General features: G+C 33.1%; 1 protein-coding gene across 1 annotated transcript in view; it reads right to left on the minus strand.

Annotated features, from left to right (window-relative positions):
• Positions 1-795: 795 nt before the first annotated feature.
• The window catches only part of GPR137C (G protein-coupled receptor 137C), a gene marked incomplete at both ends in the record, with an annotated part of 52,408 nt that continues 34,439 nt past the window's right edge, over positions 796-18,764 (minus strand). The window contains 7 exon segments of the mRNA XM_082837994.1: positions 796-973; positions 2,020-2,138; positions 2,308-2,433; positions 3,669-3,818; positions 15,037-15,071; positions 15,074-15,143; positions 15,145-15,153. Coding sequence (XP_082694120.1) covers positions 796-973; positions 2,020-2,138; positions 2,308-2,433; positions 3,669-3,818; positions 15,037-15,071; positions 15,074-15,143; positions 15,145-15,153 — 687 coding nt within the window.

An 18,764-nucleotide genomic window follows, 5' to 3' on the forward strand; every position in this document is an offset into this window, starting at 1 on the left:
AATTACTATTGCTTTCTTGAAGAATCATGCTTAAACTACTACATATATCTTAATCATACAAAATAATCACTTGACCAAATCTACTCAAAGTAGCCACATAATTTTGACTGGTATACTTTCCTCTTGAAGAAATGACTGTGGCTTTCCAAAGAACACTGCTGGTCCTCACTGTAAAGGATTACTACTGTCATTTGTTTAAAATGATTATTTGAATAATTTCAGTTGGTACTGTACAATCATGCTTAAAAGAACTATCTTCAGTGATTACATACTTTTTAGTAGATCTTTTAAAAGAATGGTACATTTGTATGCCTTCATTCTGTGCACTGTTCACACTATAAACTTTATTGGGTAAGAATTCCACATGGAGTACACTGCTGAATATACAGGCTTTGATTTTTGTAGGGAAATTGCCTCCTAATTCGGTGTACAACATAATATCCCAATGTGAACACTGGGTATGACTTTGGGGACTGCAGTGTACTCTTTCAGGACAAAGATAAAAGTGCAAATATGCAACTATGCATTTGACGTTCCAAAGTCAGGATGCTTGGAGGCCATCAAGTGCCTTAAGATCTAATCCCTCTTTTCTCCCGCTCCAAACTTTCCACTGCACTTCACGTTACCAGGACGAGGTCAAAAGTAACAGCCGTGTCCCCCACTGGACACGGCCACATTTCCAGGCTTTGTTTTCGGTTGCAACAGATAATGGAATGTTTATGTAGATGGAATTTAAACACACAGGATATACACATTCATGGAAAACGATTGAAGAATCACGACTTGGTAATGCCATCAGTTTTGTGGTGTTACATATAAGCTATGGTGATTGTTCATATCTAAATTACTACAAGTAAAGAGCAAAGGAGCAGTATCTGTCATAGGTCCATTCAGGTGGGGAGAGACTGTGTAACTGTTGCTGCCACACCCAGTCATGGTGCCATACCAGCCCAAACCTTGTGAATTTGATAAACTGCAACAAAAAAGGGCAAAAAAGCCAAAGGACTGTGATCAGGATGTAATAAGTCATGTTGGCATTTTTAGTTTTCAATGAATTTTATAATACAGTTAGTATCGAATATATTGAAATATGTTCTTTGCTAAATAACATAATGGTTCTCTACAAAATTCAATGACTTTTATCTAATATCCTTGATTCTATATCACATATTAGAAAATAATGAATTAATACCACTCAAAACTAGTAGAACTTGATTATCAGATAATAATAATAACAATATAGTGCTTATTATGTAGTAGGTTCTATTCTAAGACATGTTTGTGTGTGTGTATATATATGTGAATATACATACATATGTACAGTATGTTTACACACACACACACTCATTTAATCTTTACAACCATCCTATCAGATAGGTTCTATTATAATCCCTATCTAACAGATGAAAGCAGACTAAAAAAACTGAGGTTAAGTAACTTGTCCAGATGAAGTAAGGATTATAGAAAATGCTACATCAAACTCAAAGCATTAAGGCTTTACATCAAACTTTTACATCAAACTCAAAGCATTAAGGTGTGCATTAAGGCTTTCTCTTTGCACTGCCACATAGCTAATGGTATGGACTTGCAAAGATTTTGGAACAAGTAGGGCACATGAAGATTTTTTATGGCACTAAGCTTTGCAAGAGTTTATCTAGGGTTTCTCTGTGGATTTTGAACAGCAGACTAGATATGGAAACATATAAAATCACTATAATAGTATTTCTTCCCTGCTCACCAACCCCCATCAGCTCTGAACTAACAAGGAATCCTGCAATGAAATGGTACCATTTTACCCCCAAAGGCATTTCTCAAATAAAGGTAATATATGGGCTTAGAATCAGATGATAATTCTTTATCGTACAGGTCCCATCATGGGTTTAACATCTACTGTTCTAAGCTCCAATGTTAAATGATCTTATTTATTGACATATATCAGCAAATCACCCTTTTCATATCTGGGTTAAAGCTTAGATTTGTTCTCTTGAATCTATGTCAGTACTAATTCAGTACATCTACCTTCCTTCTCTTGAACTTCCCAGTCTTGGCAAGTCATCATCACTATCATATCGTCTTGGATTGTCAAAGAAGTATGCTCTGGAACTGTAACTGTGACTATTTATCATGCCAGCAGGTGCCTGTGAACAAAGTATTAGATAGCATAAGAAGATTTACTTTTCAACTAGGAAAGGAGGCCTGGATCTATAATGCTTTTTAGTCTTTGCCAAAAATAGAAAATCAATATAAATGTTCCATTATTTTTTAAAATAAGGAGAACAAACATTAGGTAGTATTATGACATCATACCAAGTTCTGGTTTAATCTCTGTGCCCGGAAAAACAGTACCACCGACCATGCTGGCACATGTTCCCACAGAAAGAGGACCATTCCAAATACTATATACTCTTCTCCACTTATGTCTTTTACATGAGCCTGTAAATAGAATATAGCAGAGCAATTTTAAAATCTGCTTTATGTGTAAGAAATCACCCTCCACAATCAACTTGCTTCAGGTAGGGTAAGTTAAAACATCAACTTACAAGCACATAAAACTCTAAATTAATTTTCTATATTTTATGGTTTCTCATATAGTGATATTTACCCTTTAAAGGTCATAAAAATGCTTTGCTATTAAGTAGAATAAAGAGGTACTAACTTTTTCAATACATCAATTTATGAAAATATTTTAAATACATGGGTAATGGGGTAAACAGTTTAGGCCCCATAGTCTAAGGAGAATTATAAAAGAGACTACTGGTTCCAGCTGCTCCAAAGGCAAAATAGTTACACTTACCGTGAGTTATACCTGTAGAGAAATGTAACATGCAAGTCGCTCAGCTCTGTTGCTACTTAAAAACATGCTTTTGGGCTTAAACTCCATGTTGGATTTGTTTCTATTCTAATAGATGTGGGAAGAGAGAAATGGGAAAAGGAGTGAAGGGAATCTGCTACATGGAACCACACGTGAAAATTCCTTCTTAGAAAGGTAACTGAAATTCAGATAAAATAGTATCCCACAATGCCTTAAATTCAGTACAAAGTTAAATTAGTATAAATAAAGATATGACATGTACCCATGTCAAAATGTACTTCTAGGTAAAGGATGGAGAATGCTGGGAAGTCAAATATGCATAGCTAGGACACCAGGAATCACTACAGAAAACACCTGGACATCCAAGGAACTACGAATGCTCTCCCATTATCAAGACTGATAATGCCAGATTTTCATAAGTCATACATCTAAAACTGAACCAAATATTTAGGTTATATGTAGCTCTTGGGTAAGAGAGAATTAATTTCATCCTAACAAATTAAATATATAACCATATTCATTAGCTAATGACAGGTAACCAATTTATCTAGAGATATTTAAATACTATCCTTTAAAAACTAGTAAAATAGGTTTATGACCAATAGATTTAAGGCACTGTTAGTATTATTAACAAAAAGAAAAGAAAATACTACTTTGAGAGAAGTTCTCTCTGAAGAATGATTTCAAGTGCCACATATAAATGAGGATTTTTAAACATAGAACTTTTAAGTATGATTACTGATAGTAGCTAGAGATTCCATAAAAGTGTTTGTAAGTCAAACACTTAAAACGTTCTCCTAGTCAGGCTAACTTCATTATCATACACTTAGATTGGCAATACATGCTAGGTACTTACCTTATCTGAAAGATTATCCCAGCCATAATTAAATGGACTTTCTAATGTATCCTGAGATATGGTGATCACCACCAAATTATAACATGCTCTTGAAGAGTAGAGAAGAATGACTACAGAGCCTACGACAACAGTCTGGCACAGAGACATACCCTAAAAGAAAAAAAATTCATCATCATGAAACCCTGCACATTTGTCATGACAGGCCATTCATCCATATACAATATAGTCACCTCTTGCAATGCACTCCTAGAAAACACTGAGTGAGCACCAGTTGAAATAAACTCTTGATTATCTTGCTTTACAATTCCTATTTTTAGAACCACTTGTGTTTAAACTACCCTGTTAATACAAATAAGTTCTTTGCCAACTTGCCCAGTGGCAGCTGGAGGAAAATTTTTTTCTGCCAAGGTTACCTTAAGTGGTATAGGAATAAACAACTTGGCAAAAGATCTGAGCTTTAATTGATGTTAATCAGAGAGGTAGTTTTGTCATAATGAGAAAAGAATGGGAAATAAAAGCATTAGTCCATTTGACACACTTAATTTCCAGTAAGATGAAAAATTAAAATAGAAATACAACTCCTGTGCTATTTGCTTTGTTCTATTAGATTCTGTTAGTTGATGTTATTCCTCTATTGATGCTGTTATGTTGATGAAAAAATGATGCAGGCACCCAAATGCATTTTCAAATCCAAAATATTTCATTACTAAGCCTTTCACCATTTCCCCAAATACTGTAAATTGAGGGAAATTTGTCCTTCGTTTTTTGTTCAGAACTTTATCAAGAATGGTCAACTATTTCAGAAAGGCATGAAACTGACAACAATACTGCTTGTGGTATGTAAAGCATCAAAGCAACACACCTGTAACAGTGTGCATTTATAGCTGTCTCAGTCACAATTTCTATGTATAGATACAAGCATCTGACTACTACATCACCCCAAATTTACATACTGAAATATTTATTAATCACTTTCCTTTTATTTCCTCTTTATATTACAGTTAGGGCAATTGCACTGAACATTTGAAGTTGTGTGTGTAGTTATGTTAAACAATCTATTAATTTCAGATAGAAATAGGTTATTAAAATGTTATTAGAAGGGGTCACTGGGTTTGGTAGGATTGAGAACCATTATTATAGCTGATTTCCTTACAAGAACAACACATTTTAGAGGTATATGAGAAGAAAGCAAACTAAAAGATGAAATATATCTTGAAAGATGTTGAAATAGCAGAAGAGTACCTTCTCTGAGCTGACCTACTACCATAGCAAAAAGGATGTGTGAAAATAAATAAAATTCTAGCAAGATTAAATTTTTTAATCAAGGCTAAAATTTTCTACAATGTACATTTTTATTTTTGTGAATCCCCCCAAAAATGTTGTTAATAAAAAGCTGATCTAAAAGCAATCCAGTTTCCATTTTAAAAGTACTATATTATTAAAGAAAAGTTAGGTAGCAAGAAAAGTTAGAATGCTGTAAGCGTTACTGTCCTTTAATATAACCATAAGTAAATTTACAGTCACTGCTTTGAGATATAAAGTGACTGCTAAAAATACATCTTATAATATGGAGATACTCTGCTTATACTTGTAAATACTATAAAAACTACAAAAGTATGAGAAAAGAGCAAAGAATAATATCAAAGCAATTAATAAAATCGCAGTCAAATTACATACATATAACAGAGAAAGAAGCCCACCGATTTAGAAAACAAAATAAGATCCTTCTCACAAAATACAGGATTATAAAACAAAAGATAAGGATTCAGCCACCTGGAAAGTGCTCTCGAAAAGTTAAAGAAACTTCCTAAACTGAAAAGTCATGACAAACAATTCCACTCAGGAGCAACCCTCAAGGAATGATTCTCCCTTCCTCCACCTCTGACATCTACATACCACATTTTTAGAAATTCCACACTTGACAAGTAAAGAAGAGTTAGACCTCACTCCAGCATGCATATCATTAACTAGAGTTCAGTATTTGTTTACAGGTATTTTTAGATGCAGATATGCAGAAACCTCAACTTACCATTCATTGAGTTTTGACAAATGTGTATACAAATAGAGAACATTACCATCACTCCCGAACGTTCCCTCACATCCCTTCCCCATCAGCCAACTCCCCAGCGCAAATACTCTCCTGCTTTTGTCTTTTACCACAACTTAGTTCTGCCTACTCTAGAACTTCACATAAATGGAATCATAGGATATGAACTCCTTGTGTAGGTATCATTCACTTAGCATAATGTTTTGAGATTCATCCATGTTGTTGGATGTACCAGTAGTTAGGTGTTTGTATTGCTGAGGTGGACTATTAGGGTGACCAATTCCTGGTTTGCTCATAAGTTTCCTATTAAAAAAAAAGTTTCCTAGTTTTAGACTGAAAGTCCACGTCCCCCAAAACTTCTCAGTTCCAGGTAAACTAGGACAGTTAGCCACACTAATTCCACTGTATAATTACATGAGTTTGTTTACGTGAGAATTTGTTTATCCATTTTTTCTGTTGATGGACTGTTTCTGAACGTTCTTATTCAAATCTTTTTCTGGACATACGCTGCTTTCACTTCTTTTAGGTAAATATCTAACAGTGGAATTGCTGGTATATGGTAGGTATAAGTTCAGCTGTATAAGAAACTGCCAGATATTTTTCCAAAATGGATGTACTTCCAACAGAGTATGGGAGTTCCAGTTGTTCCAATTCCTAGACAACATTTGGGATTGTCAATCTTTTTCATTTTAGCCATGCTGGTGGATATTTTGGTTTTAATTTGCATTTCCCCGGGTGACTAATGATATTGTGCTTATTGGCCATTTGTATATCTTCTTTGTGAAAAGTCTGTTCATATCTTTGACCATTTTTAAATTGGGTTGTCTTTTTGAAAATTATTGAGTTGTAGGTGGTCTCTATGTATGCTGGAAATGAGTTCCTTATCAGATGTATGTATTGCAAATATTTTCTTGAAGTCTGTGGCTTGCCTTTGCATTTTCTTAGTCTTGTCTTTTGATGGGAAATTTTAAATTTTAATTAAGTCTAGTTTATGAATTTATTCTCTTGTGATTACTTTCAATGACCTGCCTAAGAGACCTTTGCCTATACCCAAATTGTGAAGAGAGTCTCCTGTGTTTGGTTTTAAAAGCTTTAGAATTTTTTCAGTTATATTTAAGTTTGTGATCCATTTTGAATTTGTGTGTGTGTGTATAATATGAGATGGAACTAAAGTTTCATTTTATTTCATGTGGATAACCAGTTCTTCCAGCACTACTAGCTAAAAAGACTTCCTTTCCCTTTGAATTGCTTTAGCTTCTTTGTCAAAAATCAAAGACTATATAAGTGTGGATTGTTTCCAGGCTCTCTATTCTGTTTCATTGATCTGTTTTATGCCAGTAACACACTGTCTTAATTACTGTAGCTTTATACTAAGTTTCAAAGTCACGTAGTCTAAGTCCTCTTCTTTTTCAGTTACCTTCTGCACTGTTCAATATAATAGCCATTAGCCACATGTGAGTACTTACATATTTACATTTAAACTAAATTAAATTAAAAGATCGGTTTCTTTCGGACTAGCCCTCTTTCGAGTGCTCAGCAGTCACATACTGAACAGTGCAGATATAGAATATTTTCATCATCGCAGAAAGTTCTACTGGAAAGTGCTACTTTTTAAGTATTTTGGGTCCTTTTTATTTCCATATAAATTTTAGAATAAACTTGTCAATTTCTATTTTTTAAAACCTCAAGGTAGTATTATGATTGGGATTGCATTGAATCTATAGATCATTTTGGGGAGAATTGCTATCTTAAAAATACTGCATCTTCCAATCCATGAACAATGGTCTTCATTGATTTATGTCTTTTTAATTTCTCTCAGTATTATTTTATAGTTTTTAGTATAGAGGTATTGCTTGTTTTTTGCAAAATTTATTCCTAAGTATTTTGTTTTTTTATGCTATTAATGTTATAGAATTGCTTTTTGAATTTCATTTTCTAAATGATTGCTCCTGGTATATATGAAAATACAATGTAATTTTCTGAGAATTTGCTAGTAGCTGTTTAGTAGATTCCTTAGGATGCTTTACATAAACAATCATGTTATCTGCAATTAGAGACAGTTTTACTTCTTAATTTCCAATTTCATACCTTTTTGTTTTTGTTTTATTAGAATATTGACTAGAAATGGTGAGAGTGGGCATCCTTGCTTTGTTCCCAACCTTAGGGGCAAAACATTCAATACTTTAAGTATGACACTGATTGCAGGTTTTTTACAGACCTCCTTTATCAGATTGAGGAACATTCCTTCTATTCTCTATTGGCTGAACATTTCATTGTTGTTATTTTTAAATCATGAATTTTATTCATGTTATTAAATTTTTAATCATGTTATTTTAAATGATGAATTTAAAATTCACGGTGTTGAATTTTGTCAAATGTTTTTTCTACATCTATTCAAATGATTATTTGGTTTTTCTCCTTTGTTCTCTCAATGTAGTGAATTACAGTGACTGATTTTCAAATGTTAAACCAATGTTGCATTCCTGGGATAAACTCTTTTTAGTCATGATGTATTATCCTTTTTATATGTTGCTTAGATTCTGTATCTCTAAGTATAAGAGGTACTAGTGTATAATTTTTATTTATTTATCTATTTTTAATTTTTTTTTTTTTGCGGTACGCAGGCCTCTCACTGTTGCGGCCTCTCCCGCTGCGGAGCACAGGCTCCGGACGCGCAGGCTCAGTGGCCATGGCTCACGGGCCCAGCCGCTCCGCGGCATGTGGGATCTTCCCTGACCGGGGCACGAACCCGTGACCTTGCATCGGCAGGCGGACTCCCAACCACTGCGCCACCAGGGAAGCCCCTAATTTTTATTTGTTTAATAATGTCTTTGTCAAGTTTTGGTATCAGAGTAATGCTGTTCTCATAAAACATGTTAGGAAGTGTTCCTTTCTCCTCTATTTTCAAAAGAGTTTGTTTACTATTGGTGTTATTTCTTCTTTAAATATTTGATAAAATTAACCAGTGAGACCATCTAGGTTTGGAGTTTTGGGAGAAATTTCTGATAACAAATTCAATTTCTTTCATAAATATGGGGCTATTTATATTTGGTATTTTATCTTTAATTAATTTTGTTATGTTGTATTTTTTTTATTTGTCCATTTCATCTAAGTTGTCAAATTTATCCACAAGGAGTTGCTCATAATATTCCCTCATTTTTCTTTTAATGTCTATAAGATCTACTGTGATTGTCCCTCTTTTATTCATGGTATTGGCAATTTGTATTTTCACTCTGCCTTTTTTGGTGCATCAAATTTGTTGACCTATTAGAAGAATTAACTTTTGGCTTTAATTTCTCTATAGTTTATTTTCTGTTTCACTGATTTCTATTTTTACCTTTATTATTTCAGTTCTTCTACTTACTTTGGGCTTACTTAAAAACAAAAAACAAAAAACTTTTTCATAGTTTCCCCCAGCTTTTTCTAAGGTGAAACCTTAGGTCACTGATTTTATATCTTTCTCCTTTTCTAATATAGCATTTAAAGCTGTATTTTTCTCTTCAAGCATTATTTTAGCTGCATCCCACAAATATTGGTATATTGTTTTTCACTATTCTTCAGTTTGAAATATTTTCTAATTTCCCTTGTGATTTCTTCTTTTTCCTATGGGTTATTTGTAATTATGTTGCATAATTTCTAAATATTTGGATTTTTAAGATATCATGTTGTTATTGATACTTAATTGCATTGTGGCCAGACTACATTCTTTGATTCCAGTCCTTTTCATTCTTTGATTGATACCTGTCTTATGGTCCACTGTATGGTTTATTTTGATGACCACTTCCATGATCAACTGAAAGGAATATATATTCTCCAGTTATTGGGAGTCAGTTGGCTCAGAGGTGTTGATAGTGTTGTTCAGATTTTCTATGTCTACTGATTTTTTCTTTTATCAACTTCTGAGTATGGGGCATTAAAATCGCCATCTATGATTGTAGAGATTTTTCCCCCTTTTTTTCTTACTATTTGGTAAGTCTTTTTTCCCCTCTTTATTCCTACTATTTGGCTTCATGTACACATTTATGATTTTTATGTCTTTCTGATGAAATGTACCTCTTTATATTTGGTAATATTCTTTGCTTACCTTTTTATATCTGGTAATACCCTTTGTCTTGAAGTCTCTTTTATCTGATATTAAAGTGCCTTCTAATACTTACTGAATGAATAGTATATTAGTTTCCATCTAATTATTTTTAACTTATTATCTGTCTTTATATTTATTTAAAGTGCATTCCAGAAGCCAGAGTATAGATGGGTCTTGTTTTTTTAGAAATTCATTTTGAGTCTCTACATTTTAACAGGAGTGTTTACTCCATTAACATTTAATATAATTAGTGATATGTTTAGATTTAGGTCTTACATTTTACTATTTTCTTTCTGTTTGCCCTTCTTGTGCTTTGTTGTTGACATTGTTTATTTGTTGTTCCTCTATCCATCATTTTCTGCATTCTTGTGGGTTAACTGAATATTTTTTAGAACTCCATTTTAATTTATCCATTGAACTTTTAACTATACTTTTCTATTTCTTTGTTTTGTTTTGTTTTGCTTTTTGCCTTAAGTGGTTGTTCTAGGGCAACAGTTCCTAAAGTGTGGTCCAGGGACCTTAAAGATCAAAATCAAAATGATTATAAAAAAGAGTAATAAGATGTTATTTGCCTATTATATTCTCATTCTCTTTTGTATATACAGCAGAGTTTCCCAGTGGCTCTATGATATATGATGGTTTCAACACTCTGTGTACATGTGTGTTCTTGTGTTTTCTAGATTCCTGATATAATAGAATTAGGGTATAAATATATGCATTTTCAGAGATTAACTCAGCTTGTTCTCTGTACCTTTACTGGGTTCTTGTTAGTTTTCTTTGGTTATAACTGCTATATCTGATAAAACTTCATTATTACCAAACAAGTAGTTATTTTGAAATCCTAAAATTTTCCTTGTATCTACATGGCAGCACAACAAGAATATGTACAATTTACAGATTTGTTTTGTAATATTTAAGAATTTCTTTCAAACACTTAAAAAATTTTAATTTAATATTAAACTATTTTAGAAATTAAAAATTTTACTCTAAGATGAAAAATTTATAATTTTTTTCATATTTAAGAATGGATTATTGGCTGAGGATTGGGGACTTACTGTTTCATTGGTACAAAGTTTCAGTATGGGATGATGAAGATGTTCTGGAGATGGATAGTGGTGATGGTTGCACAACAGTGTGAATGTACTTAATGCCACTGAACTGTACATTTAAAACTGGTTAAAATGGTAAATTTTATGTTACGTATATTTTGTCACAATAAAAAATATTTTTCTCTACATACAGCTTCTTTGTTTACCTCTAAGATGCTGAGAAAGATGAAAGTGTTAGAATTCTCTGGTTCAATGAAGAAAGAAATCTACATCAAAGTAATTGGGTGAAACTGATTTCTTGTTTTGTTTTATCAGATGAAGTGCAATGAAAACTAACTTTCAATAGGTTTTATACACGTTAATAATTTACCTTATTGTGTCTGCTGTGACAGAACATTATGTCCAAGTTAAGCTGCAGCATCATTTTGAGACCAATCATTCAGAGTTTCAAGCACAAGGAATTGAAATTTTAAATGCAGGTGTGGTGAGCACTTTAAACATCACAAATTGTTTTTATTACTTTCCAAACTAGAAATTAAAAAGCCACTCAGGCATTTTACAGGCTAAATTACTATATTGCATTGGCTGGCGAAGCACTCATAGTAGCTGAGAGACTAGTAAAGCCTTGTACAGTTAATATTGCTGAATGCCTGCTGGATGAAAAGTCCATAAAAGAAATTATGGCACTGTCATTTTCCAAGATAGAAATTCACTGATTCAAAGATTTAGCTGAAAACATAGTGATTTAACGTCTTGTCAATAGACTTGTATTTTTGCCTTACAAATATATTAATCTGATATAGAAGGACTAATTTTGTTTATATTCATCAATTATATTCATAATTTTTTTATATTCAAAATTCATTCAGCATTTTGTTTATATTCATTCAGTAGCAACTAATCATCCAAGAGGGCATTCTTTTATGTCAATGCCTGAGAAGAAACACAAGTAGTACTGAAATATTCAAAGTGTTGAAAATTCTTCTGATTGTTTATCCTGGGCCAATTGTACTGATAATCTCACTAATGGTACAAAAGCAATGGTGGGTAAAACTTTCGGTCTTAGCACAAATCAATGCAGTGTCACCAAACTGTATTGTATTCTTCACTATTATGCACTCCCAGTTAAAAAAGAAAGCTTCACTTAAGAATCTCCTTGATGAAGGGACTTCCCTGGTGGTACAGCGGTTAAGAATCCACCTGCCAATGCAGGGGACACGGGTTTGATCCCTGTTCCAGGAAGATCCCACATGCTGTGGAACAACTAGGCCTGTGAGCCACAACTACTGAAGCCTGCTCACCCTAGAGCCCGTGAGCCACAACTACTGAGCCCGAGTGCTGCAACCACTGAAGCCTGCGCACCTAGATCCTGTGCACCGCAGCAAGAGAAGCCACTGCAATGAGAAGCCTGTGCACTGCAACAAAGAGTAGCCCCTGCTCTCTGCAACTAGAGAAAGCCCACGCGCAGCAATGAAGACCCAATGCAGACAAAAAAAAAAAAAAGAAAAGAAAGAAAAAAAGAATATCATTGATGAAGCAGTGAAAATATTTATTAAATATTGACCCTAGAGTACGTGTCTATTTAATATTCTGTGTGATGAAATAAGACACACACTTAAAGAAATTCTGCCGCATCCTGAAGCATTCTTGAGGAGAAGCACTTATGTGATTACTTGACTTGTGAGCTGAACTAACCACTTTTTTCATGAAATCCCATTTTCTACTTAACAGACAACTATGGCAGACAAACAATGGTTATTCAGACTTGGTTAATGGGCATATATTTTTTGAAAAATAAATGAAATGAGCCTGTCATGTCAAAGAAAACATCTGACAGTATTTATGGCCAATGATGAAATATGAACTTTCAAGTGAAAATCAGAATTTTTGAAAACTTGTAAGCGTTTGTATCCACTGTAAGACTGGCAGCTTCCCAAAACTTAAATACTCTTCTAATGAGATTGCTGGTGATATTAACAAATGTGATTTAGGTTATTGTCTAATGAAATGTATCAACATTTTGAAGATCTGTGACCACTCTTTTCTAATGATCAATGCATGATGTTACAAACTCATTCAAAGTGCAAGATAGACCAATGGAGAGTACAGAAAGTTCACTAATATCATTTTAGATTCCACACGGCAACTAACCTTTAAGAAACCTCCACTTCAGAGTTTTGGTGTAGTATTAGAGAAGAATATCCACAATTATCTGAAAAGGCTATTAAAATTCTCCTCCATTTTCCAACTACATATATTTGTGAGGATGGATTTTCTTCATATACTTCAACCTAAACAACATATCACAACAGATTGAATGCAGAAGCAGACATGAAAATCCAGCTGTCTTCTATTATGTCAGACATTAAAGAGATTTGCAAAATGTATAACAATGTCAATCTTCTTGCTATTTATTTTTGTTTTGGAAAATATAATTATTTAGCATAAAATGTTATTCGTGTTAACATATAATGGATTTATTATTGGCATTTTAAATCAATAAATGAATATTTTTAAAATTTCTCAATTTTTTTTTCTAAAATGTATATATAGGTAGATATAATCTACATAAACAAAAGCTCTTTGGGGTCCTCAATAATTCTTAGGAGTGTAATGGGAGCTTGAGACCAAAAAGTTTGAGAATCACTGCTCTAGGGATTATAATATATATCCTTAACTTTTCATAGTCTAAGCAATAGTTAATATCATACCACTGATGTAAAATGTGAGAATTGCAACCATATAGGCCCTGTCCTTGATGCTACAGTGCTATAGTTGTTATATATACTATATAGAGAATTATGTATTATATCTACATATGTAAGCCTCACATGTTATAATTTTTGCTTTGCACAGTCACATTTATTTTAAAGAAATTAAGAAATTATATTTACCCACATATTTATTATTTCTTGTGTTCTTCATTCCTTCCTGAAGAGCTAAAATCCAAGCCGATTTTATTTCCCATCAGTCTGAGAATTTCCTTAGCATTTCTTGTAGTATAGGTCTGTCGATAATGAACCCTCTTAGTTTTCTTTTATCTGAAGATGTTTTTTATTTCTTCATCATTCTTTATGAATATTTTCACTTGATGTAGATTTCAGAGTTGACAGCATTTTTCCTTCAGCATTTCAAAGACATTGTTACCAAGTTTTCTGGCTCCATTATATCTGATGAGAAGTGAGTGATCATTTGAATCAATGTTCCCTTATGTATATGTCATTTTTCTTTGCTCTCAAAATTTTCTTTTTCTTTTTGGTTTTAAGCACTTTGAGTACAATGAACTTAGGTAAGATTTTCTATATATTTATCCTGATTGGGCTTAGTTGAGCTTCATGAAACTATAAATTTATGTCTTTCATCAAAACTGGAAAATTTAGGTCATATTTCTTCAAATATTTTTTTCCAATCTCATTTTCTCCCTCTTTTCCTTTGGGAATTCCAATTATACATAATTTGGCCCTGAGGCTCTGTTCATTTTATTATCATCTTTACCCCCAATATCCTCTGTCCTTCAGATTGGATAATTTCTGTTGATTTAAGTTCATTGACTCTTCTTTCATCTCCAATCTGCTGCTAAGCACAGCTAGTGACTATTTAAATATTGTATTTTTTAATTCTAAAATTTCTGGTAGTTTTTAAAAATAGTTTCTATTTCTCTGAGATTTCTTATTTATTCATTCATTCAAGTATATTTTCCTTCACATCCTTGAGCATATTATAAAATCTTTGTCTGATAAATCCAACATCTGGGTCATCTGTGCCACCAATGATTGCTTTTTGAGTTTTGATTTTTGTTCTTGAGTATGAGTTAAATTTTTCCTGTTTCTTCATATATCTAGAGACCTTGGATTGTGTTTTGGACATTGTGAGTGCCATGTTTTAGAGTCTGGATGCTGTTATAGTCCTCTGAAAAGTATTGATTTTTCTTTTTTTCCCTTAAATTTTTTTTAAAATTTATTTTTAGCAAATAATTAACCTGGCTAGACTCAAATCCCAAACTATCTCCCATGAATGGATAGCAGCTGAAATCTCAAGTTCAATTTCTTTATCCTTAACTGTGCTGCTGCTTGGAGTATGTCCTGCACATGCTTAGTTCAGGTATCGGATAAAAATTTGGCAGAGTTCATAATCAGAATTTGGAGCTTCCTCTATCTGGCTATCTTCTTCTCGAGATCTCCCACTCATTTTCCATCTGGAATAGTTTCTTGAATTTTGTCCTATGATTCTTCAAGCAAGTAAAATGGAAGGTTTCTCTTCAAGTTTTGGCTGCCCCATGGATGGGACTTTCCCTCAGGCTAGAAGCTGTAAAAAATAGGAAACTCACTGTGTCGGTTCCTTCTTCTAAGGGGTTGCTCTCCAGTGCCTTCAGTGCTTTTTATATTTTGTCCAGAATTTATCTTTGCTTTCTGTAGAAGGTTGGGTCCAATGGAAGCTACTCAGCCAATACCAGAAGTAGAACCCTGCACATAGTTTTTGAATTCATCTCACAAACGCTACTTCCATTTTGAAATTAGAATGAAAAATAAGAAAATAAGGTAGTCTCAATTAGTAAATTTTAAAATGTATTTTGATAATTATATGGCCTAAAACAGTCTCCAAAAGAGTTTCACTGTGCTAAGACACAATGAAATTAGATCTCTGGCTCCTATGACCCTACCATTACAGAATAGATGGCTTTTAGTGGATGGACCTTATGACCATGGAAAAATAAAAAATTCTGAAAATGCTGGCTGGTCTAGTAAAGGAGTCTAGAAGTACAAGGGAAAGCTACTTGAGCTTAGGAGTAGGTAAAAGATATAAACCCAGGGTTGTAAGCAGGGATTTTTCAAATGGGATAAGTGTGTGGAGGGTTGGCTCAGCAGCAGAGTAGAACAGAATAGGAAATAAGACTTGGAGTATAAGAACTGGAGGAATGAAAGCAGTAAATTAAAGACGTACCACAGCTTAAGATAGATAAAGAAAATCCCAGTGACTCAGGAGAGAAATTATAACAGAATATTGGGAAGGTGGCAATAATTCCTATTACAGAGGATGATGCAGCCTCTATTTTTTTTTTACCACCATCCTCACCAAATTCTGGTGAAGTCATATTTCAGGGTGGTGGAAGTGAGACATTAATGGCATTTTAGCCTATTTCTTTAATTATGGCCTAAATTACCATACACTCCTTCTTTAGTCTTATAGGATCAGCTGGTCTGCATGAAAGATCAGAAATGTTGTTTAGCTGAATGTTACTGTGTCTCTGCAAGATGCTAATGATGCCTCCATCCTAATACATTAATTAATATGGCTCAAGGATTGAGTGAACATGGGACAGAAAGGTTTGCATAGTAATTAAAACTGTTAGACATTCGGGAGAGAGAGAGAAAATGCATTATTTGTAAATGGCTAACTGGGCAGGGAGATAAGCTGACCTTGAGTCAGATAATGATTCTTTTTACACTCTTATGCAGGTATAAAATTGTATGTGTCCTTGACCAGAGATGTAAGGCTGAAAGCTTAACTTTTATTCCCACCCCACCTTTGAGTGGTCTTTCATGTAGATAATTCCAACTTGCCATTATAGGGACTAAGCATCTACCATCGGTTTATACCTTTTTGTGCCAATCGGTTATTTTTTCCATTAAAAATGATATGTCTCCTATATTCTTATAAATATGCTTATTTTTTTCTAAAATGGAAAGGAATATTAGAATAAAAATAATTTTATTGTATGCATTTTAATGTTAAAAGTTATAATTCTGATAAAAGTAAATAATTTCAAATATACCACAGAGATCATACAAATAAAGGCAAAGCAAACAGCAATAAAAAACCTTAATGGGAGAAAAGGACCAATACCAACAATCATATCAATAAATATAAACTATTTGTTTACACTATAAAGAGTTTATATAAAAAAAACTCTAAAATATTTTGTTTAAAGTTAATGAGACATACTTGAAATGTAAGCAACAGACAAAAACTTAAAAGCTAATATCAAGAAAAGAAAAAAAATCAAATAAAAAAGCCATTACATAATTTTAACAATACATGTTCCAAAAATTTCTAAGAAAAATGAGTTAAACAATGAAATGTAATCTATCAGAGACTTCAATCCTTACAAAATCTGTGTGGGATGGGATATAAATAGAGTCAAATAAAATTACAATAAATTATTTAAAAGAGAGATCCTGTTCTTCAGGTAATCCTTATTCTTTTACACCGTTCCTTTTGAGAATTTGATTACATATATAGGATCTGTCTCCAGATACAATTTGCCAAAAATTTCAGGTATTCAAGAACTTCCTGAAGCTACATTACCATCCCTTAGTACACATTAGGATAATAATGGCTAACATTTGTAAGTTAGCGCATTCCCAAGTGCGAGGTATTATACTAAATACTTTATATGCATTTTAATTTAATTCTTATAACATCTTTATAAGGTAGGTACTACTTTTACCCTCAAACAGTCTATGAGATCAATACTGTCATTATTTCCATTTTACAGATCAGGAGAGTGACGCTTAGATGTACTGTTACTTGTGCAATGTCATACAGCCAATGAGCAGGAGAGATGGTATTTATTTAGATCATTATCTATCTGATCCCAGGTTTCCAGCTCTTAATCACTATGATATACTGTCTCTCACTAAGGTCTTTTCATATTAATTAAAAAATCAATATACCTGAAAAAGAGATATAAACATATCCCAAAGTATATCCAATCCCATTTTTCATTTATATCACCCTCATTGCAAAAGAGAATTTGAAGTAGTTACAGAGATACACACAGAATAAAAAGTAAACATAGGAATGTGCGGGGGTGGGGGTAAGAAAGTGAGATGAAACTAGAGGTAGACCCAGAAACAAAAATGAGTATCATAAGGTCATCTACGATTGATATAAAGGTGAGTCACATATTTGTTTCTGAACAACATAGTAGCCAGGGAAAAGAAGAATTTAATCAATAATGTTTTACCTAGTACTGAATTGGAGGAAAAGATCTTTTCTAGGGAACACTGATTGTATGGACAATATTCTTAACAACATAATACAGTAGAGACTTTAAGATAAATGTTTCTTACAAGAATTTCAATACATATTTCTTGACGTAGGCCAAAGCATAATGTCACAGTATATGTTGGGAAAGACAATTCTATCCAGGGTACAATGCAGTCTCAGAATACAACTCTATAATGAACTGGATTGGGCAGAGGAGAAGATATGGAATAGACAGGGAAATGGACAGACTGTACATACTTCAGGTAATTTTTCCAGCAATTAAGCCTTTGAATTTAACAGTTGATAGTAAATTTTTTCTAACAAGAACCTGGAGTACAGAAATTCTACATTGTTTAGTAGGCCACATTCGTATGCATGGACAATCAAGCAGAGGGTAAAACTGATAATTTCTTATGGAGGTTGGGGGCCTGAAGAGGACAGATATCTGAATTTTAGACTTTCCACCAAAGGGAGTGTAAAGATAGTATCTATCTATATGTAGAGATAATGTGTAATTCGCACTGATGTGTAAATATGTAGTATTTGAGACATGGCTGGAATCCAAACGGAAAAATTTTCTTTGTTTTTGTTAAATAAGAATGTTGCTATAATATAGCGATATTATGGAAAGTTGCCAAGGCAGTACTTGAGAAAACATATTGCTCTTAATACCTTTATTAGTTTACAAAATAATAAATTAAGCATCTATATAAGAACACAGATATGGAACAAAGGAACAAAAATTAAAAAATGAAAGAGCAGAAATAAACTATTCAAATTGACAATAACTAATATTTAAAACGCAAGTTAGAGTTGCTACTTTGAAAAAGAACCAAATCACAGCACTGGTCTAGTTGCTAAAAGAATAAAATTAAATTTAAAAGAATTCAGATAGAGAGTTATTTCTAAATTTTATTCTGGAGATG

Source organism: Leucopleurus acutus (genome assembly GCF_964270905.1).
Source record: "Leucopleurus acutus genome assembly, chromosome: 1".
Taxonomy (NCBI): Eukaryota; Metazoa; Chordata; class Mammalia; order Artiodactyla; family Delphinidae; genus Leucopleurus; species Leucopleurus acutus.